General features: G+C 40.9%; 1 protein-coding gene across 1 annotated transcript in view; it reads right to left on the reverse strand.

Moving 5' to 3' along the window:
• Window positions 1–2,778: 2,778 nt before the first annotated feature.
• The window catches only part of si:dkey-215k6.1 (transmembrane protein 132C), a 150,266-nt gene continuing 127,410 nt past the window's right edge, over window positions 2,779–25,634 (reverse strand). Inside the window, exons 7-16 of the mRNA XM_061071928.1 lie at window positions 13,596–13,801; window positions 10,554–10,617; window positions 10,265–10,396; window positions 9,607–9,684; window positions 7,129–7,191; window positions 6,415–6,543; window positions 4,557–4,685; window positions 4,095–4,394; window positions 3,722–3,996; window positions 2,779–3,406 (exon numbers count right to left, since the gene is read on the reverse strand). Coding sequence (XP_060927911.1) covers window positions 2,779–3,406; window positions 3,722–3,996; window positions 4,095–4,394; window positions 4,557–4,685; window positions 6,415–6,543; window positions 7,129–7,191; window positions 9,607–9,684; window positions 10,265–10,396; window positions 10,554–10,617; window positions 13,596–13,801 — 2,004 coding nt within the window. The remainder of the gene's footprint in view (window positions 3,407–3,721; window positions 3,997–4,094; window positions 4,395–4,556; window positions 4,686–6,414; window positions 6,544–7,128; window positions 7,192–9,606; window positions 9,685–10,264; window positions 10,397–10,553; window positions 10,618–13,595; window positions 13,802–25,634) is intronic.

Here is a 25,634-nt window from a genome sequence, read left to right on the forward strand (position 1 = left end):
AATGTTATGAATTAATAATAGCAATGTTCTACCCTTTCGTAACTAACAGCTGTCCTTTATGCATAACACTCTAACAGATGCAGAGATGCCAAATATTTATGCATTTGAAATAATTCCTCTCAGGAATGGTGCCAAAGTTCAGCTGTAGTCCCTGAAGACTGAGGAATTTGCAGCACTTTCCAAAATGTCTTCACATGGTAGATGTGTCTTTCCCTTATATTAAATTAAAGCCAAAACATCCCCTTAAGATTCTCTCAAAACCAATTTTGTAATATTTCCAGAACTTTCCAGGTAGAATAGGTCTCACGTAGACTGTTGAGTATGATTTAACTCAGTTATATGCATCTTAAAAACATTGCTACACGTTTATCTCAAGCAACGTTTGAACTTGTACCTGTTTGAGCTCCTCGTTCACAGCAGAGCAATGTGTATCTGTCCAAAACAAACAGTATAGTAGCAATCAGTCGTCAAAAATATCTATTGCTTTGTTGGAGGCTGAACAGCCTGATTAGTTCCTCCAATTGGACTTGGCTCAGGTGTTTTAACTCTCATCTATCCGAGCATTTTTTTTCCTTCCATCCTTTCTTCTTTCTGTTTCAGACCCAACCGTTTGGGCTGTGATTTCAATGTGCACGTTCCCTATGTTTCTCTTTAGACACGTGATTGAAAAAAGAGATGCTTAGTTTCGGCAGTAATCCAGACGCTGCCTCTGATTTCCCTTGGACTAGCCCGGAAACACCCAAACATTTGATTTGGTTTTGCCTCTGAATTGGATCTCTCTCCAACTCACCGTCCTCAAGCACTTCTGAGTTGTGATACAAGATGGATTGCCTCCAGTTTTACATCTCCTTTTGGGAGGTGAACTGATTCCTATACCCTGTACAAAATCAAGAGCTCATCCAATACTTTAAACCAAGACAGGAACATCTTTAGAAAAAGGAACCAATAAGAACCAATAATAATCACTTTCACATTGTGGTGGTAGATAGTATTGTGTACCATATTTGCACCCTACAATGTACAAAATATCACCATGTTGTCGGCTAGTGACCTGCAATCTTATTCACAAGCACTTTGAAGCATGTTTATTTATTTACAACATACATTGTACTCTGAAACAGCAACACAACTATAAATAAATATTGCAATCTTGACAATCTTACAGTTCTCCTTTTTTTTAATTGTCGGTTCTTTAAGACTCTTCACCTGAGCTTAACGAAGGTGAGGCGACCTCGGCCTGTTCCCTCTCCGTCCTTTCACGTAGTCTCCGTCCGTGTGTGCTATCATTCGCCGGCAGCTCTATCGTTTTCAACCATTGCCCTTTGGCTTTTCTTCCCTTCCTCACCCTCTCAATTGTTAATTTAAATAAATAGATCTCTAGAAGAAGAAAAAAAACAATCATATATCCTTAAAATCTTAATAAACCTCTGAAATAAAAAGCTACAATTAATATCCACCCAACTAAGGAATTAAATAATGAGGAAAAACATAATAAAAAACATTCTATTTTAAAGAAAATAACAAAGGGGGAAAAAGAAAACATCTATATAACAGAGTTCAGAAAGAACAAACATGTTTTCATGAACACACGTCTATCAGTTAGATGTTGAAAAGTGTCACTCCATTCTCATTTGTATTGTTTTTTCATTCAGGGCTTTGCAAACCCCAAGCCACCTCCTTTTTTTTATAGGAGACACCTCAGTCTGTCACATTTTTAGTTTATAGACGGTGTTTCACAGTATTTCACTGTGCACTTTAGTTCATAAAGTTTCTGCTGCTGACCAGTTACAGACACAGAGGGGCCAGGGGACGACTGGACTGCTTCTGAATACAGTTAGAGAGCCTCAAATATGGCTAATGTCCTTTCCTGTTCGGAATTGTGCAAGATTTAATGCCTCTGTCTTGGATCCAAGGGAGAAACAGTCTTTTGTGTGACATTTCATTTTCCAACTCTTGGCACGTACCGTTTTGGGGGGGGAAAAGAAGCGAGATTGCCCGAACACAGCGCCGAATGGAAACTCCCACTGGTGACTGCAAAGTGCCTGAATTTGTAGTTGAGTACTTGGGTTATATATATATATTTTTTACACATTACATTTTACTTATGAGCAATGCGAAAAAGGAGATGGGTCACATAATAGAACAAGAACAGACTGTATCTTTGCTGCACATCAGTGATTCATTATGTACGAATTTCAACAGCATCAGCAGGTAAATTACACGTTTGTATATTAAAACTAGATCTCTCAATAATTAATCAACAGCCACAGTCAATGTTGGCAATATACCACATGAGTAAAAAAGACTGATGATGGAAGTTCTTGTCCCCTTTTTTTTTTAAATGTATAGTGGCTTCATAATGTTTATCCAGCAACATACCCTGAATTGACTGTATAGCACAATGGTTTACTGTTATTCTGAAAATTAACATTCATAACCAATAGTGGAGTAATTATTGATTTTACACTAATACTTTCACAATAAATAATATCAAATGAATTCATAATGTTATTTATTGTTTGCTACCATTGATTTCAGTGTAAGCTAGTGATGACAGTATGTTTCTCGTAGCCTCAGGGGAGCTGAAGCTAAGCCCCCCCCTGCACTATGTTCAATAATCCTCGCCGCACTTTGTGTTCCTTCTACTTGTTCATCCCATCCTTCCTCCCTTCATCCATTGCAAAGGCATTACAGGTGAATTGTACTCATTGTCCTTCCTCCCCCCCCCCGCCTGCATTCATCCTATGCCCCCTCATCCCACAGAGTCTTTCCCATCGGTCACAGATTGTCTTGTAGCCTCTCCATGTAGGTTCTGATTTCAGACTGACCCAGGTCCATATCCTGACACACCCACTTGATGTCATCCTCGCTCCCATTGGTCATCAGGACTGAGGAGTTGGTGTACGGGCCACCCCCGCCCAAATTATCATTGGGCAGAACTGTGGCGAAAGACGTGAACTTGACGCGTTTGCGTTTGGCAGCAGCGACTGCAGCTGCTGCCGTGGCTCTGGGTGAATTATTCAGGTGCTCCGCTTGGCCAATGGCATCCTTGCCACTGGTAGTGATTGCTGAAAGGCACTGATGTGGCTCCGGGACAGATCGGGGTAAGGTTTGTCCGTGGGTGATGCCCCGGTGTCCACCTGTGCCACCACTCCTGCTAATAGTGCCCATGCCTGTGCCTACGCCCATCACCAAGGTGTTGCCGGCCCCGTTCAGCAGGTACTTGCTCTCCTCATACCCTCCTTCGTTCCGGTCAATAATGGTGGTGCACTCATCTGGCAGCCCACCCTGGCACTGGTCAGGGTGGGCAGCTAAAAGGTCAGCCTCGTTGCCAAGCCACACCCAGTCATGGGCGTGGTTCATGTTGCCTCCTGTCTCCAGAACGGGGACTTGCTTGTGACGATATCTGCAGAGAAAGGACAATAATTAAGTCTTAATTCATTAAAGTCTAACTTGTGGTAAAGTGCAAGACCAGGCTAAGCTGCTTTTTTCAACATTTACATTAGTTGGAGAAAAATGTAATTACATTAATATTAAATTGAATTTTCAAATGAAAAAAAAAAAATCTCTGTTGGATAGCCACATGGGAAACCACACGTTGGCTGCTTGATGTATAGATCAAAAATGTTTCTTAACCATAGTGTAACTGGGTGAAGCCCTTTCTATTTAACCCACCAACACAGTTATTAAAAAACAAGCCCTGAATTCTCCAATGTTTTACCTGAAAGCAAAGCTGACACAGTTAATGAGAAAGACCAGTATTGCCAGACAGAACACTCCCAGTAGGGCATACATCCCAATCTCCAGGTCGGACAGGCCTCTGGTGGGGTGGCTCAGCTCACTGTCTCCTCCCCCTGGCACCTCCACCTGTGCTGGGTAGGTGCTGTGGTCCCCGGCTTGGTTTGGACCGCTGCCTCGGCTGCTGCTGCTTCCTCCGCTGGCGGATTTACCTCCTGAAACACGATGGATCACCGTGCTCTTGGTTGTTGTGCTCACCTGGTGATGGGAAATTAACACATATGCATTTTTAATTTTAATTCAAAGTGCGTTATATTTAAAATTTTCAAAAAAAGCAAAATAAATCTTACTCTCACCTTCCTCATGGCTCCCTCCTCTCGATCCACTGCAGCACCGTTGGACTTCCAGTCTCCTCCGTCCTTTGTTCGGTGCTCGCTGGTGCTGTTGTCCATCCCTCCTCCGTCCTCCTGGGCTCCTCTTCCCATCTCACCTCTGTCCTCACTCTTTGCCCCAAACTTCACCAACACGTTGCCGATCCCTGATGCCAAGACGCTCTTCCTTTTGGACTTCTGACAGGTCTCAGAAATGACCATCTCCACACGAACCAGTGGCCCTTGTCCGTCGCCTTCTGCGACCACGATCGGCCAGTGCTGTTCCTAAATGACCGGCAATGTGAAGATGGTTGAGTTATGCTTTGGACAGAATTATTTATGAATTTAAATGTTCTAGCATCTGTAAAAAGGTTGATGGTTAGACCTTTGGCATCTCTTACATATCTTTAACTTTACATATCCAATCAAGTAGGATGCTGCAAGTACCTGATTGGTTATGGAGATGACTCTCTCGTCCAATGAGACAGCTGAGAGGAGGAAATCCTTGGAGTCATAGATATCAAGTGGTGTAACTGAACCATCACTGTACTGGATCCACGCGCTGACCACAGCTTCCTGAATGAAACCAGAACAAATAACAATGAAGCAATAAGAACTTCTCACTGACGGATCCATTTCCTTCGGGATTTTAATTCTCATGGACCCACAGCGATTCTTCTCCAAACCTGCTGTTCTGAGAGTGTGATGTGTGCAGTTATTCAGTGATGCTGGCCTTGGTCGTCGTCTGTGCGATGTTCCTGAATGATTCAACTGTTTGCATTCTAAATAAAAACAGCTTGTTGTTACACTACACACAAGGAGAGAATTAACACTTTGTTCTTTCCAGACACACGCTCCTTGTCTCCTTCTCCATTGTCCACGTCCTCCAGTATAATGAGCACAAAGACCCTTCAGCGGCTTTTCTATAAATAAAAACAGCTCAAGACAGAATGTAATTTTCCCTCCATGGGATCCTGTCCGACTAATTTCCTTTCTATTAAACCCACTGCTTTCTTTAATCAGAACACAGACGATTGTGTTGGTAACAGAAAAACAATTAAGCTCTAATGTGAAGAACATCACTTTATTTCTTTCCTTCCCTTTATTCTCACATTAAATTGTCATGTTTTTACCTTCCTCCTCTGTTCCCTAATCTCCCTCTTTTCCTCAGGTCTTGTTTTTCAACTCTTTAAATACTATTTGTTTCTCCTCCTTACTTTCCCTCTCCATATTGCATCCTCCCTCCACAGTGAATGATGCTGATAAAAGCAGACAAGTGGGAAAAAGGAAAAAAGAAATTAATGTTTGAATTAAATGCAGGATCAGATCTCGTTTTTCATCATGATGAGCTGCTTCTCGTCCAATTAGCCCCTGGATATAAATTACAATTTGGGGTATTGTTTGATAAAATAAAGTAGAAGTAAAAACAGGGAGAAAGAATGCCAGGGGAAAGGAGAGTGTGAGGGATAATAGCCTGAGATGGTGTGATAAAAATAAATATTGACAATGTTGCCAGAGAGTGAGAAACAGCTTGTCACATTTTAGCTTAGCAGTGTATGATGCATGTGAGTGTGTGCAGTTTAAGAATTGTGTTTATGTAGGAATTGGATCAAAAAAATTGAAAAGGCATATTAAATATTGCATTTATTGTGATTATAATGACATTATTCAAATGTATTTATTTAGATTTAAAATGTAAGACTGTTAAGCCGTCCTAACTATATTGTTTGAATTGTGATTTCTTATTGAACTTCTTTAAAAAACTAACTGAAAAAACAAATTGGCTCTAAGTATTTCTTTTTATTGGAGTGTATATTAAGCCTAGACTGTCATTAAAAATACCTTTAGGTGGTTTTAACTGTAGTTAAGTAGTGCTGTAGCCTGGAAGTTACATACTGCTAATTAAACTGATTATGGAGGAGACAGCAGCGATATGATGTCCGCGGCAAAGAATTACTGTTAAGGATCTATGATTACAACCTCGGGGCTACTACTGTAGAGACAAGAGCAGCTTAAGATTATGCCATCAGTCTGTATGTGTGTGTGTGTGTGTGTGTGTGTGTGTGTGTGTGTGTGTGTGTGTGTATGTGTGTGTCTGTGTGTGTGTGAGTGTGTGTCACATACAAACCTAAAGGCAGTGAGGTGTTTATGCACAGAATCATATGTCTGCATGTGCAAGCTACATCCTTAAAATAGGATAATTACAACATCCCCAGAGGAAATTATATATTTTAGAGATGTAGATATTTGTATCTGTGTGTTTGTGTGTGTGTGTAAATGTACGTGTACCTATATCATCACATACCTGTTTAGGTGCGTGGAGCAGGTCTGTGGCTGTGGTCGTGAGCTGGATTGCCTGATAGTTTCCAGGACTTGCTGTCATACCGAGGGACAGAGATGCAACCAGCTGGACTCCCAGGTCTGTGATGGTGACCTGGACCATAAACAATAGTGTTACCACTCAATGAAGCAGCCGATGAAAAAGTTTGTCTTTGACTTCCCTGTTCCCCTTTTACAAGTTTAACAGAATAAGAAAGAGACATGGGCTCAAGAGATGAACACAAACCTTCAGAGAACTGAAAGTAAATCACTTTTAAGGTGTGATAGATCCGGCACCATCTTAAGTATGACTGAATGTTGTACAGTAAAGGGCAGTGGCTATAAAATAGACCTATAGAACGACATATATTTAAAGCTGACATTTTTAATACACTGAATGGAACCATAATCTTTTAAATGCTATCAAATCAAATGACCTTTTTTGTGCCTTATCTACCTGATATTGTACTTCTGGTTCAGTATTCACAGGGACTACCATCATAACCATGTGTTTACCTGCTCTGTGACTCACTTTGCATGTACCTCCCTTTCAGTTTCAGGCTATTAAGCTCAATATGTTCCCCTAGTATAACCAGTGATCTGCAAGGTGGGATTTACACCATGAACCGTAATACACGCCGATAAAACTGACCTATATCTCATAAAAATATACATAAAATGAAGCAGCATGCTATTTTACCTTGTCATCCAACACGGTCACAGTCTTCTCTGCGAGGATGGAGTCAGACAGCGGGGAAAGAACCTGCACAGAAACAGTGAGATAAAGTTAAATGAAAATTTCACTAACTGATTTTGGACAGTTTTGATTTCAATATATTACATTAAATACATATTAAAATCTTTACATATGATGCATTGTAAAAGTGCTGAGGAATGTGCCATTAAAAAATATTTATTTTTATTATATATAGTTATGACACAGCTACAGATTTGTATGTCTTAGGTCTTTGGTAAGAACACACAAAATGTAACATGTTTTCTGCAGCTGAAAAATCCAACATATTGTAAAATGGGGAAGCTGGTTGTTCGATGGTTAATGTAATGACAAGAAGTTTTGGGGCCTGCGGCATGAAGTAGAGGAAATTAGGAATTACAGGTAATTGTGACCAATCACATGGGTTAACAGCACAAGTTGCATTCACCTGCTTTTTCTAATACACTCCCTTTTTACCGCGCTGGGGTAATTTGGGATAACTTCTCTCTCTGTAACTCTATTCGGGATCGAGGTAGATGAAAAAAGCTTTTGTTGGGTAGGTGAGTGCTGGATAACAGCGCAGTGCATTAAGCCTCATACTCAGAAAAAATCAGCAAGAATAAGACACAGGCTGGAGTGAGTTCTGTCTACAGTCGGCACAGGAAGTTATCCACTGCTGCTGTCTTTTTACATAATCGAAACACACACACACAGACACACACACACACACACTAAGTGCCCATCTGCCTCCCAGCTGTGCTCCTCTGTGTCACTCAACTACGACCAACTAACACAACTTAGCATAAACAAAGCACAGGGCCAAAGCCACGGGCGTAAAACGGTCAAGGGGAGCGTGAGAAATGGCGAGAGAGGAATAAGTGAAGTGGGTGTCAGCGAGAGAGAGACGATGACAAATAGAAGAGGACAGAAAGGGAGAGGGGCCAGAAAGACGGAGAGCAGAAGAGATTGGGCCTCTGACGGAGAGAGGGAGCAGCAGACAGACAGTGATAGAGATTAGGAGCCTTGTGTAGTAGTGTACTACTCCGCCCGGCGACAGGACGACAGACAGATCTGATTGGTGTACAAAGAAAATCTCTCAGCGAACGGATCGGGGCGTCAAACTCAATCCCACTGTTAGCGAGGTAACAACATGTGGTGATTGACGGCTGTGGGATTGCTCTTCAAGACTCAGAGTAGGAGGGCGATAGAGAGAGAGAAAGAGAGTTGGGGGGGTGAACGGAGGGAGAGAAGGGGAGGAGAGGAAGAGGCGAGACTCGGGGAGACAGAGCTGGGGGATAAAATTGAAATGTCAAACTATCAAAGGACGGCTGTCGACTTTGCCGTCTCGATAGGAATGCTGGGTAAATTCTGTCCCCTTGCACCCAAACAGAGCACAGCTGTCCTTATGCACGCATCGTCTGTGTGTGTGTGTGTGTGTGTGTGTGTGTGTGTGTGTGTGTGTGTGTGTGTGCGTGCGCAGAAGTGCCCAGTCAGTGGGATGCAAACACACATTCAGCTGTTCCCCAATTTCTCCCTCGCCCCTGCTGCACTGAACTCAATGCCAACTTATTTTCTAAAACACAAACACGCACACACACACACACACACACACACACGCACACACAAACGCACAAACACACAAACACACACACACACACACTTCATAGCAATCATGCAATCTAAGCACTTGTACTAAAATTCAATGCTGAATCATAAATATCTACATTTGGGATATTGTTACATGGAAGATGGGGGGATATAAAATAATTTGATAGCGTATAACTAAAAGTATATTGACTATGACTGTGGCAGATCCAGTGGATTTGGTTTGGCTCGGCTACATTGCGGTGCAGCAGTAATGTGAGCTGCAGGACCGTCCAACGCCGTCACACTCAGCCACAATGGGCCGGCTTATTGGAATTCAGCAAGAGCACAAGTGTGTTCACTGTGTGCCAGTGAGAGTGTGTGTCTGTGCGTAATTGCTCAACGGCACGCTGAGATGTCGGGGCCAAATCCGACAGTTAATTGTGGCTAATTGTGTTACAAGCTGGCAGGCGAGGCTTAAAACTGTGAGAGAGGAAGAGGAGAGGAAGCGAGAGCGGATAACGTTTACGTCGCTGGAGTGCTCATGGCTGCAGCCGCGGTTGCCAAATTACCCCGCGCTTCACATAATCATACATTTTCAAATCGTCTTTCTCCGCGCTTGTTGACTAACATCGTGTGTTGTCGATGTTGTGTGTTGTCTGAATAATTCAAATGCAATTCAAACACTGATTCTAAAGTGTTTTTATAAATGATTTAACAATAGAGGGGGTCAATTTCCTAACGTCAGATTAAAAGTTATATCCAAGGCAGAATTTTTGGACCTTGTTGTTATACAGTTTGGGATATAAGGGAGAATACGCACTGCTTGTTTGCTTTCAAGTGTTCAAGAATCGACTGGAGAGTAGAACATCATCATACCTGTATAGTGGTGATCCCCAAGTCCCGTCCTATCAAAATGCGTCCATCGATCAGTCGGGCAATACGAGGATCTTCCACCTGTGGAGCCCAGAGAGAGAGCTGATAGTTTAATCAAACTCATAACTAATCTTCAGACTGGGTGGCACACTGGTGCAGTGGAAAACACTGTGGCCTCAAAGCTCAAAGGCTCTGGGTTTGAACCTAATGGCCGACCAGGACCTTTCTGTGTGGAGTTAGCATGTTCTCCCTGTGTCTTGGGTTTCCTCTTGGTCCTTAGTCCAAAGACATGCAGTTAGGTAAACTGAACGACCTAAATTGGTCGTAGGTGTGAATGAGAGCAAGAATATTTGTCTCTGTATGTTGGACTGACCTCAACCAATGTCAACTGGGATCAGATCCAGCTTAATGGTTCTTTAAAATTGTCCAGTTTTGTCTTTCTTTAAACAGATACAAAGTGCTGATTCCTGAGTTTCAGACAGCTCAGCCATCTTTACCCCTGCCTCATTAGAAGTTAAGCTAATCACCTCCTCACTCTGCATTCACCATCCAGAGACTTGAGAGTCAAAACAAACTTCTCACCTACGTCAGGACAGAAATCTTTTTCTTAAGAATATTATCCCGTCAAGAACCGTGTGTGAACATATGTGCATATGGATACCTTTAGTTGTTCCAGCACCAAGTGGGTGATATCAGCTTGCCAGTCTGCTCCCAACATGTAAACCATCTCCCCTCCTGGATCAGAGGGCTCTGCCACAAAGTGGGTCAGGACACGCACCAAGGCGTACTGGTACTGGAGAGTCAAGAGAAAGGCAAGTGAGACCCTTTCATCAGAAACCAGCAAATACAATGACACTGCACAGACGCTTCAACCAAGTGAAGCTAAACATGAGATCAAACGTTAATTAGAAAGGACTTTAAATATGATATGAATATCAATAACGTAATACCTGTAAGGTGCAACCTTTGCCCTTCCTCTCGTCGTCCTCATCATCATCACTGTCTCTGGTGGGTCTATGAAGAGCAGAGGATGAATGAACAAAGGATGAGATTATCTGGTAATTAAATGTCACTTTTATACTCCCGGTAATCTACAAAATAATCTGTTCTCCAAGTAACTGTCACTTAAAGAAAAGAGACTTCTGTATTCATCCAGATGTGACTGATTGATGTATCTATTTACACCAACAGCATTGTCTTTAATGAAAATTATGAAATTCAAAACTGGACGCAAACATGAACATCTATCTTAACGCTGCTCATTTAAATAATCATTTCACTGATTTGTTTGAGTTTAGCCTCTTTGTTTTGTGTTCATGATTATTGCCTCATTTATGGGATTATTTACAAGCATTTTGCTCTAGTAAATATCCTCCATGATCCCTGATTGTTATCAATTATATTATTATGTGTTATTATCTATTATATTATCATTATCTTGAGATTATGGAATCTACAAGCCGCTGTTTCTAAATGTTATGAGACTGATTAATTTGATTTATATTCCTTCAATATAATACAATTAATACAAATATTACTGTGTAATTCTAGAGCTGAGCAGAATAAATTATCAACCCCCCAAATATACCAAAAAATCTCTCTTGTCTTGTTCACTAGTTGAAGATTAAGCTTTCTCAAACACACACACACACACAAATAATAAAAAAGAAAATGATCTTTCTATGTCTTTGTGTCCCAGTCGTGTCTGTGTGAGAGTGTTTGCATACAAGTGTTTGGCTTTCAATCTGTGAGATAGTGGTTGGGGGAGACATAAGTGTGTGCTTGTGTGTGTGTGTGTGTGTGTGTGTGTGTGTGTGTGTGTGTGCACACTAGTTGGTGGCTATCTGAGCAGAAATTGGCAAAATTGAAAAATAGTTGTAGCAGAACAGAAAAGCTGGACGACAACACAGGGAATAGAAGCAACACACTACTAGACATCTACTACTCACACAATAAAATGACCATGCACACACAAATGCACAATTAAACATTGCAGCACAGAAGCATATACAGAGGGATACATGAACAGAGAAAACACAAAAGACAAGTAATATTTTTCTATAACCTGAGAAATTAAGGCTATAAGCACATTTCAGCTGATATTAAACTGAGTGAATACGTTGCAAGTTAATAAGTGTTTGTATTTATTCAAATCTGAGCCTGAAAAAAAAGTTTGCTATTGTGACTTGAATTGACTCTGAATTGAACCGAGTACGAAGCTGTGAATCTAAACGCAAAACCTTTCCTTCCTCCATATTTACAAAAATATAATGTAATCACTCAAAATTCTGTAACAAGCTGAGGGCAAACCACTGTAGATATATATTAGATATCCATCACATGAGTTGAGATCTATTGATGTGTTTACTGATGCACCTGAATCAGCGTACAGGGAGAAAAATAATGAAAACATAGAAGGAACAACCTTCTGTAAAGGCTCAATTATCCTCTTAATCTTTTACTGTATAAATATACTTTGGAAGCAAAAAGTACTTTTGTGTTGTGATGTGAAGTAATTCCTCAATGAGCAGCTCGTACCACTAATCATTTATTCTCTCGCTGAAATTAAAAAGACGAAACAAAGTAAGTTTTTTCGGAGGAGTTCATTTAGAAACACTTGTATAACAATAATTAGTTTATAATGTGCACCACTGAAACGTTGTACTGCAGGTTGGATAAAAGATGAATGCTCTGAATGCAGAGGACAAGTTTCCATGTTTCCTGTTTAATTCCTGTCCTACTTTCTGTCTTTCTTTTGACATTGTTATATTTTACCTTTCTCCTTTTAACACACACAGACACAAACTACACAGCACAGAAGTCACGCATGACCCTGACATCCCATCATGTGTAACAGACCCACGTACTTTCATTATCTCCCGTTGGAGAAAGTGTGTGTGTGTGTGTGTGTGTGTGTGTGTGTGTGTGTGTGTGTGTGTGTGTGTGTGTGTGTGTGTGTGTGTGTGTGTGTGTGTATGTGTGTGTGCGTGTGTGTGTGTGTGTAATTATCTGGCAATGATGCTAAAGCCATAATAGTTGTCATCAGTAAAACCAGGCAGGCCTTGACCTCATAGGAGATTATTGACTGGAACGACGTTTGCTCTCTACTGGTCCATTCACTAAGCAATATATCACACGTACACATGCACACACACACACACACACACACACACACACAAACACACAACGACAGACACACACATTCACACCTTGTCCTGCTTCGTTCTTCCTTTTCTCTCTTTTTCAGAAATAGACAAATAAACTTGTTAAGATTTGAGCATTAATGACTAAAACGCAATGACAGGATTCATCTACAGCTATTGAAAGAGGGTTTGTAATTCTCGATGAGTAAACTTTAGATTCTCAATATTTAAGGTAGTAACTTGTATTTGCATGTTTCCTTGCTCCACTCAACACAGAGCCTCTCCATAACTAGCTCATCTCCACCGGTCTCCAGCTCCACTCCTCCTCCTGCCTCCTCAGCCTCGTCCCCGGCTCATTCTCCTGCCTGCTGGCCTCTCATGCTGCCCGGCTCTCTGCCCAGCTTCTGCTCCCCTGCTCTGCTCGTTCTCCAGTCGACTGACCGGTCGTCCAACCCGGCTCACAGATCCACCCTCTCTGGCTCCGTCCTGCAAACTGCAACTCGCTCGCTTTACATTCAGTCCTACTCTGGCAGAATCCTCATCTCCACAATGAAACTAGATTTGATCCCTTCCCCTCAGCGTATGTAACTTTTAGAATTTCCTCAGTGCTAAATATGCAGATTTGATTCAGCCATTCACAGGTGAGATCGTAAACTTACAATATTGCTTCTCACATGAGACCAACGATATCTTAACATCGGTCCATTGTGTTGTAGTTTCTGATGCTCAAAAGCAATCGACTCCTCGAAATCAGTATGTTGTTTTCCAGATCCTTTGATGCCTGTAAAGTCTGATTGAATTGCTCATAACCTTGTTCCCTTCCCTCTCTCCCCCCCTCAGGTGCGTTACCTCTTGTTAGTGATGATTGGGACCCTCCAGCCTTTGACCTGGCTCAGCTCGGTGTCGGACACATCGATCTGCAGAGGCAGCTTGGGAACCCAGACGTGGAGCTGCAGCTGAGCAGACAGGTGCAGGTAGGTGAAGTTCACCGCCAACGACTGTCGGCCGCGCATCTCTTTACCGTTCACCAAGACCTCGTCGCAGTTCGGAGACACCTGAGGAAAAGAGCACAACATGGGGGAAATGAGTTTGGTTGAGTTTAGGATATTTAAAACAGATCCACATCAGCTATTTCTGCAGAAACAGATGCGGGTTAAAAATATGCTTCTGCAGATTTGCAACAAACAACATCCTGAGTGTAACAAAAAGAAGAAAATAACATTAATTTGAAGACTAGAGTATAATTACTTTCACCAGATAAAAGCACCGACGATCATTCTCCAAGCCTTTGCTCTGCAGGTGAAAAATATGCCAGTGGATCTAGGTAAAGACCTGTTGTTAAATATGAACAGACCAAACCTCTGGGAGAGGAAATGTAAAACAAAATGATTCTCTTGCTATTGAAGACAGTCGCATTAACAGAGACATTCTGGTTAAGGTTAGAGACAGACTCAGTTTTATGGTTATGAAATGAGATATTTAACAGCCCATTACATTATACAACAGCCACAGCTCTTTTGAACTAGTAGGGAGAAATGTAGAGGGTTAGTAATGTGTTTCTGGAACAATTTTTTTCTTATTTGTTAAAATCCTCTTCACATAAACTAAACAAAGTCGTGTGATAACAGAAGAAGCTTTCATGGACCTGCATGTTCTACGTTCACCCTGCTCTCACTTCACAAAAGTCAGATTCATGGGGTGTAGTTTTGACGAGAGGAGCTAAGATGCTCTTGCAAATTTTTCCAGTATTACCAAGCCTGGCTTTAAGACACTTATGAATTATGAGTATTATAATCATGCAGATTTTCTTTTACCAAAACACTGCACACTGCACCGGTTTGAGCATTAAATGTCCTTATGTTCAAATCTTTTCCTTGTCATGACTTAAACACTTAATGTCCTTAAAAGCACCATCGCATGTCTTCTCTTTCCATAATCATGGAAATGTGGTTTTCCAACAGTATTAATCAAATAAAGTTGATAGTGAAGTGTAAAGAATGAGTGTAGACACTGGATTATTATGGCTGCATCTCAGGAAGTGGACAGCAACCTTACAGTCCATGTGACAGGCAGAACAATTGAAAAACCCTGGATTACAGTCACTTTCATTTCCACCCTCCTCACTCGTCCCGACTGTGTGACTGATCCACTCGACGTTCTCTGGACAAATTCTCACACATTTCATCAACAAGGAAGAACAGATGAAACTGAGCAGGACCCAATGTGAGGATATTGAGATGGTGATGGACCTAAATGCTTCTTTAGTGTTGTAAGTCGGAATTCATATACTACAATGTACCTGCGCTACAACCTCATGACTCCTGATTACATTAAACCATAAGGCCAAACAGAAAAAACGGGAAAAGTAGTAAAATGACAAGAAAAAAACCAGTTAGTGTAAAAACAACAAACCAATTAAGAGAGAAAATATAATATTACATCAATATGTGTTGAATGTTTATTGTCATTTCCTTCTCTCTCAGCCCCTCCCCCTTATTTCTGATTCCCTTCTTATCTTCACAGTCATTCATCCATTTGTGGCGTGCACTGTATATAACTTCCCCCCCCCCACTCCTTCTTTACCATACACTTATCCCCCCTTTCTGTTTTTATCCCTTTTTCCTCTTTCATCTCTTCACGCCACACTTAGCATGCACACCCTCTTCCTTCCCCTCCTCCCTCTTCCTATATCATTTTTCAGCTTCACGTTTAACATTCTCTCCTTCTGTCAGACTTCCTCTGACTCGTATATAGTCGGACTGCCTCTGCCTGTCAGTCTTAACTTTCTGGAGTTGTCCCTCTTATTCCAAGCCTCTTTTGTAAAACTGCACATTTCCACTAGGTCGAGCCGTCCCTTCCTCTCACTCCCTCTTCATATTCACTCCACTGCTCTGATTTTAAATGTATATATGTATTTATAACATTAAATTGCCTGGGGTACAGTTCCCCTGTGTGTATATATCCCGGCCCCCTCTTTCATATTCATCCAGTTATATCACATTCATGCCACACAGTCACTAGCCTTGGTTTTTTGGGGGAAATCATAGCATGTGGGTATTTCATAATAACTTTTGATATTTTCCCAAAATAATTATCTTAAAAGTTCTGGAATCTACATTTATTGACAATTAGTAAAAGTATGTTGATGGATTTTTAATTTATTTTATTTTATTTTAACCTTGAACCATGTTCTATCCTCTATTTTCTTTGTGAATGGCCACATGGGGAACTGATATGTTAGAGTGAGCAGAAAACTAAAAGGCAAATATGAGCATATTTTAGATTTTCCAACATTTGAATTCTCCTCTGGTTTTTCCCCATTTTATCTGATTGCTTTAGTTCGGTCTCTCTCAGGTTCCAACCATGTAAGCTCTTCAATCCCTTAGAGGAAGACTCAAACACTTTCCTCAAGATTAAGTGGAAATGAAAACAGATCAAATACTTGAGTGAATTTTGGAAAAATATGATTCAATTGGGATGTTCTCCGTCTGTAAGCTGTGTAAAGACCAATTGACTTCTTTGTTTTGTGATGTTTCTGACCACATACTATGGCAAGAAGTGCAGTAGAGTTACTAAGTGGATTTTGAATGTGCTCCCCAGGGTTCAAAGTAATACAGCTTAGTTTAATTGGACTCTTTAAATTTCCCGTCTAAATTGTGAATGTGAGTAAGAATGGTTGCTTGTCTTCATACGCTCTGTGATAGGCTGGCAACATGTGCGGAGGGTGTCCCGACTCTCCAGCGCCCCCTGCCACCCTCAAACTATAAGTGGTATTAATAGCGGTGTTTACGTTTATTTAGATTTCAAGTAAACATTTGGATTATGAAATATGGGATTCATGTTTTGCGTCACATTCCCTGTGAATCGTTTTTGCCCTCAGGCCGGATCAAGCTCAGAAGAGACGCTCTTATTTTTTGTGATACATATAAATCAACACAAAAGAGCAACACACACTTTGTGTGGTGTGACATTTTTCCCGGCTTCCTCAGGAAACCCTTTGATCTGAAAAGAGGTTAACATTTTGTACATCAGAGCTAAACTGTTTCCTCTCTATCTCTTCTCACCTTTTAATTTTCTTTCCTTTCTACTTTCGTCTTTTCGCTGCCGCTCTTCAAACATAAAAGGAAAGCTGCCCGGCCCTTCTCCTCCATACTTGCTATTTTCAATTCTCATTTTTTTCTTTCTCTGCCTTTAACTTCTCTCACATCTCCCTCAACATTCACCATTTCCCTCTCTTGACCCCCTCTCCTCCCTTTGTCTCCACCCCCCTCCCTCCCGCTCTCATTGCAGTCTCCCTCTTCATCTTCCTCTCTCTCTAAAACCTGATTTACCGCTTGTTAACATCAAAGGGATGTTAGACTGTTGGTGCCTCAAACTATTTCTCCAAATCATGTTTATATTCCAGGTGTAAATCAGTGTGAAAACTGTGCTCGGGTTCAGTTTCCATTGAAGGTATAAGACAGACGAGGTCTGAGGAATGCACAATGGTTCTGCTTGAACTGCCGCGGCCGCCACGGCCCAGGTCTGTCACTTTAACAACACATTCGCTGAATTATTTTTGCTCGTTGGCTGAATGGCCTCGGGGGACATTGGAGAAAAATCAAGTTTGAGTTCATTTTGTCAGCGTTTACAAAGTTTGAGGAAATTGTCTTTAAACTTTTCAGTTCAGAAAGACATGACAAAAAATATCAAATATATATATTTATATCTCTGCTGCAATGATGAATTCTGAATTACTAATAAAATAACCAATGCCGGGGAAATGCATGATGATTCATAGTATATATGTGTTAATGGATGACATTTTAATTGTTTCTCTATATTTCTTTCTTCTTAAAATGACAAATTATGCAAACAAATGCTATTCAGAATGACCAAAACCAATATGTTAACACTAATGGACAGAATGAGGATTCGTAATATTCAAAGTCTCATTCAAAGTGAAAAACGACTAATTATCACCTGACTGTTCAGTTCAGTGCATTTTAGCACCTTTCAGGTCATTGATTTGGTTTTGCCAGCACAAGACGGCTGATGGACAAAATAAATCAACGAGCTGGTGAAACTGGAGCCTTTAGGAGATGACGATTTTTTCTCTCAGGAGATAATGGAGACTAACAACTGTGACAGATGAACTTACATTCATCAGGTTGACAGAGACATAGCTCAAAATTATTTCTCCATATCAACTGGATGTATTTTCAAACCAGTTCCTCATTAAAACTGATACAATATTGTGATCACAGTTTGTTTGTGTCCCCAAGTCGTCAAAAATCTGTTAATAAAGGTTTAAAACAAGAACGAATCAAATTCTCCCTTCTCTCCTCTTCTTTTTGGTCCAGTTCAATTCTATTTTATCCTTGTGGTATTGTTTGTGTGTGTGAGCGTGTGTGTGTGTGTGTGTGTCTACATGCCACAGCTTGTAAAAAAAACATGGAAATTGGAAAATAGACTGAGAGATTCCAGACACATGATGTGGAGATGGAGGCACAAAGAAAAACTTGCTGTCTGGATACGAGAAAAACAAACGCACGCACACACAAATTACGATTATGTTTTCTGAGCTATATTACATTTTTAAGAACGTAATAAAGGCACCTTTTCTCTTTTAATGGGAAAGCAATAAACAACATCCATGTGTTTCTAATGCTCAGATTATAATTTAAGAATTATAATGTTATTTTACAAATTAGATAATCAACTATTCCCTTAAATTAATTCTGTTAATAAGTGATTTATTCATTTATTTAGTCAAAAACATGAAAAGAAAACCATCAACACTGTCTTTTGTGGTAAAAAGCTTTTCTGTTTAGATTGTTTTATACATCAGCTTGTGTTCTCTTTCTGTCAAGGTGGACTTTTTGATTAAACTTTAATGGTTTTCAAAGAAAAACAGAGCAGAACAAAATTGAAACGTTAACAAAAGACGTTATTTTGGCCCGATAGAGTCTGAAGAAACCTTTGCATATGAGAGACAGTCAAATTTGGTTTGGAGAAATATTCTCCTGCCAGTTAAAAAAAAGTTTTTAGTTAAATCAAGATTCATGAAACAAATAATCAGGTTTTTATCCTTAGAAACACACACACACACAGAACACTGACCACAGTCACACAAAGACGCAAAACCTGACGAACACAAACTCCCACAGAACAAGTGTGTTTGTGTTTTTGCAAGTAAAGAGCTGAGTTGGGGGTTTGAGGACACTGAAGAATGGATTTTAATCTCTGTGTTTCAGAGGAAGACAGAGAGAGAGAGAGACAGAGCAGGACACACAGGAGCCGGAATGAGAAGGAAAACAAAGAAAGAAAAAAAAGACAGAAGGCGGCGAGAAAAAGCAGGAGAGAGAGAAAGTAAAAGTGTGGATCTCAGCAGTTGGGACTTGTTGAAAACACAAAGGCCAGAAAAAGTGTCTTCACCAACATCAAATACCACAAACACCACAACAGTGTAGAGAGACCTGCGTCAGAGAGAACTGCCGAAAACTTTACCTACGTCTCAGCAACAATTCAGGTAGAAACACAGCTCGACTCTTAAAGGTGTGTGCACTGTGGCTGACACACAAACACACACACACACACACACACACAGACACACAAGGCTGAGGCCTAAAAGTCTATACTCCTCAGTCGACTATGATTGTTCAAGTCGTGATTTTTTTAGGATATTGTACTCTTCAGAATTAACTGCTGAGTGAGAGCTCCACCTTTTCACGATACTCTACAGGGGGAAATCATTCAGCTAAAGGCCTCCTGATCACATAGTGAAGAGCGATGGGTTTAAAAGTGGTAAATTTACAGCTCACACCAACTTGGATACTTGATATAATACAACAAAATCACTTTCGTTTGACATCTAGTGTCCACGTAAACATTGTAGTCATTAGGGACGTTAACATTAATGTCACAATGAAGCATCCTGAAGAATCCCTTTGAAAAATTGTATTAAACAACCAAATCTAATTTCACTAACAACCAGATTTGTAGTAGGATACAGATCCCAAACACACACACACACACACACACACACACACACACACACACACACACACACACACACACACACACACACACACACACACACACACACACACACACACAGAAAGTGGTTCACATTCTGCTTTGATTTTATGAGAGCAATTTTTCATTACTGCTTTTGCACAAAAATGTTTTCTGTGGTAAAAATCATCTGAAGTTTTATTTCACAATTACTTACTTTGACTTATAATGAATCTGTCTACACTTAGAATACTATATTATTCATAGAGGAAGCTCCACAAACCTCAGACATGAAATGACAAGTTCTATTGTGTAGAGGTTACTTGCCGGTCATGTCTTTATATGATGTGTGTTGCCTTTGTAACAATCCCACTTGTTCCTGTGCACTTGTTGAACCACCTGCTGCAATAATCCTTTATGATATTAATACTGTCTGGGGTGTTTAGGTGCGGATTTCCAAGATATTGATAAATGCCAGAATTCAATGCACATGTATCAAATCCTTATAGTTTGAAAGACATTAAGCTGCAGCACTGTGCACAGCGGACACTTCTTACCGAGGACTTTAACAACAACTGTGCGCTCCAGATCGGAATCGTCCAGGTTTTATTGAGCTCTCTCACAATCTCCTGGTCTGTGCCACTGCATGAACCCCAGACTGCAGGATGAGCTTTTAGCTTTTTACATCCTTTTGTTCATTCCTCTACAGCCTGTTCAGGAGTCCCCAAACTCCACCGCCCACTCACTCCCATTTAGTGTCTCTCTCCGCGGGCCAAGTCATTTATTTACATCCATATTCATCTCCCTTCAAGCCAAGTGATCTGTCTGAATTTACAGTCACTTCCCTCTGTCTTCCCTCTATCTCTTACTGTCTCAGGTTTTCTCTATTAGTCTCTCTCAGATGTATATTTTCTCAGTGCAACACCATCCATTCGTCTCTCAGACGCTCAGATTTCATCTCCCAATCTTTTTCTTGGTGTGTTTCACACTCTCCCTCCTTCCCTCTCTGCCCATTGAAGTTGTTCTTTGCCTCGGGCGATACAATCCATCTGACTTTAAGAATCAGATCATCCAATCAGAGCCCACTCAGTAGACAGGGGCGGGCCCTGAGGGACAGGCTAACAAACCCTCTGATGGGATTAGACCTCCCACCTGTCTGTCATTTAAGAAAACCCACACTAGGCCAATTGCCTCTGCACATAGTTTCATATGGCTGTCATAGGGCTTGGCTCTCTGCAGACGAGCGCACGCACATGCACAGGAGTGCACCCATTAGCAGTCGTGGCCCCATATATTATTCTGATTTGGGTCGGATAATAGACAGCTGATGGAGAAAGCAGTTGGAAGGTGCGCACAAGCACACACACGCACACATACACAAACATGTTAGCAGCATATCACTGGGGCTGTCATTTTGAATTTGGAAGAGTGGGGTGTAAAATGTTCTCTAATGGCCATTTGCACTCTGCTTTTCTCCACAGTAAAAATTTTGAATCAAGAGAGACAGAGAGAGAGAGAGAGAGAGAGAGAGAGAGAGAGAGAGAGAGAGAGAGAGAGAGAGAGAGAGAGAGAGAGAGAGAGAGAGAGAGAGAGAGAGAGAGAGAGAGAGAGAGGGACATAGAGAGAGAGAGAGAGAGAGAGAGAGAGAGAGAGAGAGAGAGAGAGAGAGAGAGAGAGAGAGGGACATAGAGAGAGATGGACATAGAGAGAGAGACAGGGACATAGAGAGAAAGAGATACAAGGATGGGGTGAAAGGGAAATATACACAGAATGGAGAGAGAAAGAGAAAGAGAAAGACGGGGAGTGAAGCTATGGTTTTGTTATATTTAGAGACAAAACACCTTTTTAAGGTAAAGGCCACATTTGAAACAATTCCTTAGCTAAGTTAAAGTTAACATTGAAATTTGAGTTGAAATTGTTAATTTAAGGTTTTAACCTGGATTTGAGTTGAAATAGCTAAATTAATATTAACATATGTGTTTGGTTATAATTATTTGGGAAGATTATGGGCTGTAATAATAAATCGCAGGCTAAGGTCACTTACCGACTTTCATCGGGCTCCCAAGAAACCTGCAGTGGCTGCTGGGTAATAGGAAAACAACAATCTTGAGGATCAATGTCTGATGTTGGGTCGACCCGACCTCCTTAAGAAACGATCTCCTCTGTGCTTGTCAAATCTCTTAAAGCCACTAGAGGGCGTTGCCACGTGAACGTAATAATACAATAATAATAATAATACAGAAGATTTTGGTACTTTTAGAGTAATTAAGTGCAGTTATTTTACAATTTACTGGTCTTATTTATAATTTGTTGGATAATTGAATAGAACCAAAGAAAAGTATATGAGATCATATTCCACTTATAGTTGAATCACTACAATAAAAGAGAATGAATCCAGTTTCCTTGTGTTTCTGGTCTTAAACCAATGATACATTTATGCTCTGTTGTTTATTCCTGCAGCCTGTCGTCATCACTACATTCTGCCTCTTGATGATATTCTGCTTTCCAGGAATATAAACTCCATGTCTCAGTATGTTTCTGTATCTGTCAATCAATAGCGACATAACACAACAGCAATCAGAGAGAACGAGGAGGTGGCTTTCTCCTGCCATTATAGTAAAATCACTATAATTAAACAAATTGGCATCTTCTGCCATGCAGGTAGAAACTCCACAACCAGGTCAGATGATACACTCAGATGATACACTCATTCAAAAGTTTACTCTGAGCTGTCTTATTTTATTTAATTAAAACTACATTGTTTATACGGGCCTTTCTTCCTCTCCTCTTTTTCTTTCTCTCCCCACAAAGACAATAAAGACGTTTTTAAAATCTCTCTTCAAAGACGTTCTCTCTTTGACTCTTTGAGGTCTGCGGAGCTTTATGAAAAGGCAGGAGGGTTTTCATCAGTGTGCGTTTGTATTTGTGTCTGTGTGTGTTGCGGATACCGTTTTCCTTTTTTTTCTAGAAAGTTCCTAGGCCCTATGCGAATTAGTATGCTTATTAGCATAGGGATATAAGTCAACACTGGCCCCAATATGTCTGTTTGTATGGCCCTATTGTGGCCTATGTGTGTGTGTGTGTGTGTGTGTGTGTGTGTGTGTGTGTGTGTGTGTGTGTGTGTGTGTGTGTGTGTGTGTGTGTGTGTGTGTGTGTGTGAAGGGTGCTTTCTTAGGTGTCTGCATTTGTACTTCTACCCTATCTTTTTTCTGCATGAAGGAGATATTAAAGTGGTACAAAAAGGGCCCCTTTTTTCTCTAAGGAAGTTTGAATGGAATGAATAAATGCGATGTATGGGGGTGCTGACTGGCAGCTCCTGAACACGATAGGTCCAACATGAGCCAGTGCACGGACGCTCTTATTGTTTAAATGTGCCGTGGAAAGGTTGAGATTGTGGGAAAGAAGCCACAAATGTTGAAGGAACAGAAATTGGTCCATTTACGTGATAACGTCCAAGTCGGTCACGTAACTTACCATTTTTATAAAAGGCAAAACTGTCCTAGAAATCAGTTTACCATAGTTAAATGTTAAAGAACAACTTCTGTTGAATTAATTCCTTTGCCTAAACATAAAATCATTAATAAAGATATGCTTGAATTGTGGGAAATATGTGAGATACACCAAGTCCACCTGAGGACAGAGTTGAGTCAAGTTCAAAGACATAGGATCTCTGTGCAGTTCACACTTCATGACTTGTTGTGGTCACACAATCTTTAACCAGGAGAGACCACTGACTATTAATGTCTGGTCTCCGAACATTTGATCACAAAAACCCACGTAAGAAGAGAGGCTGAGTCTGAATCATCCTCCTGCTCTCGTGTGTCAAGCTGCTCACAGAACGGCACGTCAGGCCGGAGGAGAGTTGAAACGCATCAGTGGACATCACGGCTGTATAGAATAGAGAGCAGCTCGGGATGCACTTTTCTGTCCGAGCCCAAGAGAAAACTAACGGAGCTCGACCCCGAACCCGACAGGCATTCCGTTTTTTCCCCTGTCCTAACCTGACCCAAGCCCTATGCAGTTCATGTAAGCTGCACCTGTGTTACCATGTCCATTCGGCTTATTCCCACAATAACAGACTAATGCAGCTTTTAAAAATCATACCTCTGCATGTGCCGTCACCACCTTCATCTTCTCCTGCACTTCTGCAGGCAGTATCGGGTAGATATTCAGTCTGTTAGAAAGTCTGTGACATGTCAGCGAGCCTCTCTAAACACATCGTTGAACCATTCTCACACAATGACTGCTGACGCTGATTTGGCTCCAATCTGGAGCATTTGTCTGCTACTTCAAGAAGTCTGAAAATCACGTTGTGTGGACTGAGTCTCCAGCTGGTGATTTGTTCAACCTGGTGCCAATCACACCTGCTTGTGCTATGCCAGTTTATCTTTTTCAATATTACAAGACATGATACGGTAACATTTAGTTTTTAGTGTAATGCAGCTTTCTCTCTTTTTGTCTTTCTCTCTCTCTTGTGCTCTTTCTTCTCTGTTACTTTTCTTCTCTGTGTTTGTGCTGCTCAACTTCTAAATAGGCTAAATGTGAAAGATGTGGTATGAGCGTGACAAAGGAGGACAGAAAAAGAAAATAGCTGCAGAGGCAATTTAGGAAGCAGAAGCAGCATCAAACCGTCGAGGCATCTGATCAGGAAGCCTCCTGGACCCCCCCCGCGGAGCCAGGCTGGCTGCGCCCGACTGAGAGGAGGAGACCCCGGGGCAGAGCCAGAAAAAAAACGCTGGCGAGATCGTACATCCCGATCAGCGTGAGGCGGCCTCATCGTCCCCCAAGAGGAACTGGAGGACATGGGAGGCAAAGAGCACATCTGGGCTGCTCTGCTGTTCCTGTAACCTCAAGCTGAACTGCATGAGTGGAGAGCAATGTATCAATGGATCAATGTTCCACTGCACAGAGGAGAGACAGAACCTAATGTTTCATATTTCTAAAGTAAAAAACATTTAAAAATGACGTTTTATTGATGAGAAATGTTGAAATTGATATATTTATGTTGTATGATGTGGGGTATTATGCCCCCTTTCATCATTTATGCATATTAACAATCTGTCAGCGTCTCTTCCTTTTTGTAGTCAAAACTAAAAATGTTTGCTCTTTCAAAGTTTTTCATCATCTCATACCCTCTCTCTCTCTAACACACACAGACACACACGCACGCACATCTGTCACATTTTGTACATCCCCTTTGTCACTTTATGTTTGTGTGTCTGTTTGTATATAATGTATTTTAGTGTATAGAACGGAGTAGAAGAGTTCATATAAGAAACTCCGTAAAAACTGAACAGTTCAGCTCGTAACATTTAAAATAGATTTCTAAATGTCTTCCGAGTATATTTTTCCCTTAGTATTCATTCATGTGGAAGATATGCAGTGATGCTCCAGGAAATGCAAAGTGTCACTAGTGCTTGGAGACGTTCGCAGCAGCGTGGCTCTAAAAGCAGTGAAACCCTGGGGCCTTTACCCAGTTTCACCTGAGCACCATTAAGCACCAACGTTTTAATGTCACTCACAAGAGAAAATAGATCACGTGCAATTTTTCAGATACACTGAACAAGGCAGGGCACGGGTACAAATCTGTAAAAGGACGGTTTAACTTTGCTATGTGGTGAATTTCAGATCCTGAAAGAAGATGTGGCTTTTTATTTATTTTATACACAAGTTTTGTGAGTGTATTGTCTGTGACTCTTTACAGACAATACACTCACTTTAGGTTTGAAACATGTGGGTTGTGGTTTGGATGGGATATTAAAAACTTGACTAGATGCCACATAAGAGAAGAAACTGGTGATTAAAGACAGTTTGTGAAAAACTGATTCTTATCAATCAATCTGTTGTTCATCTTTCTCTCATCAACCTGTGTCAACCAAACTGCAGATATAC

The sequence above is a fragment of the Limanda limanda genome, chromosome 5 (assembly GCF_963576545.1).
Source record: "Limanda limanda chromosome 5, fLimLim1.1, whole genome shotgun sequence".
NCBI classification, from domain to species: Eukaryota; Metazoa; Chordata; class Actinopteri; order Pleuronectiformes; family Pleuronectidae; genus Limanda; species Limanda limanda.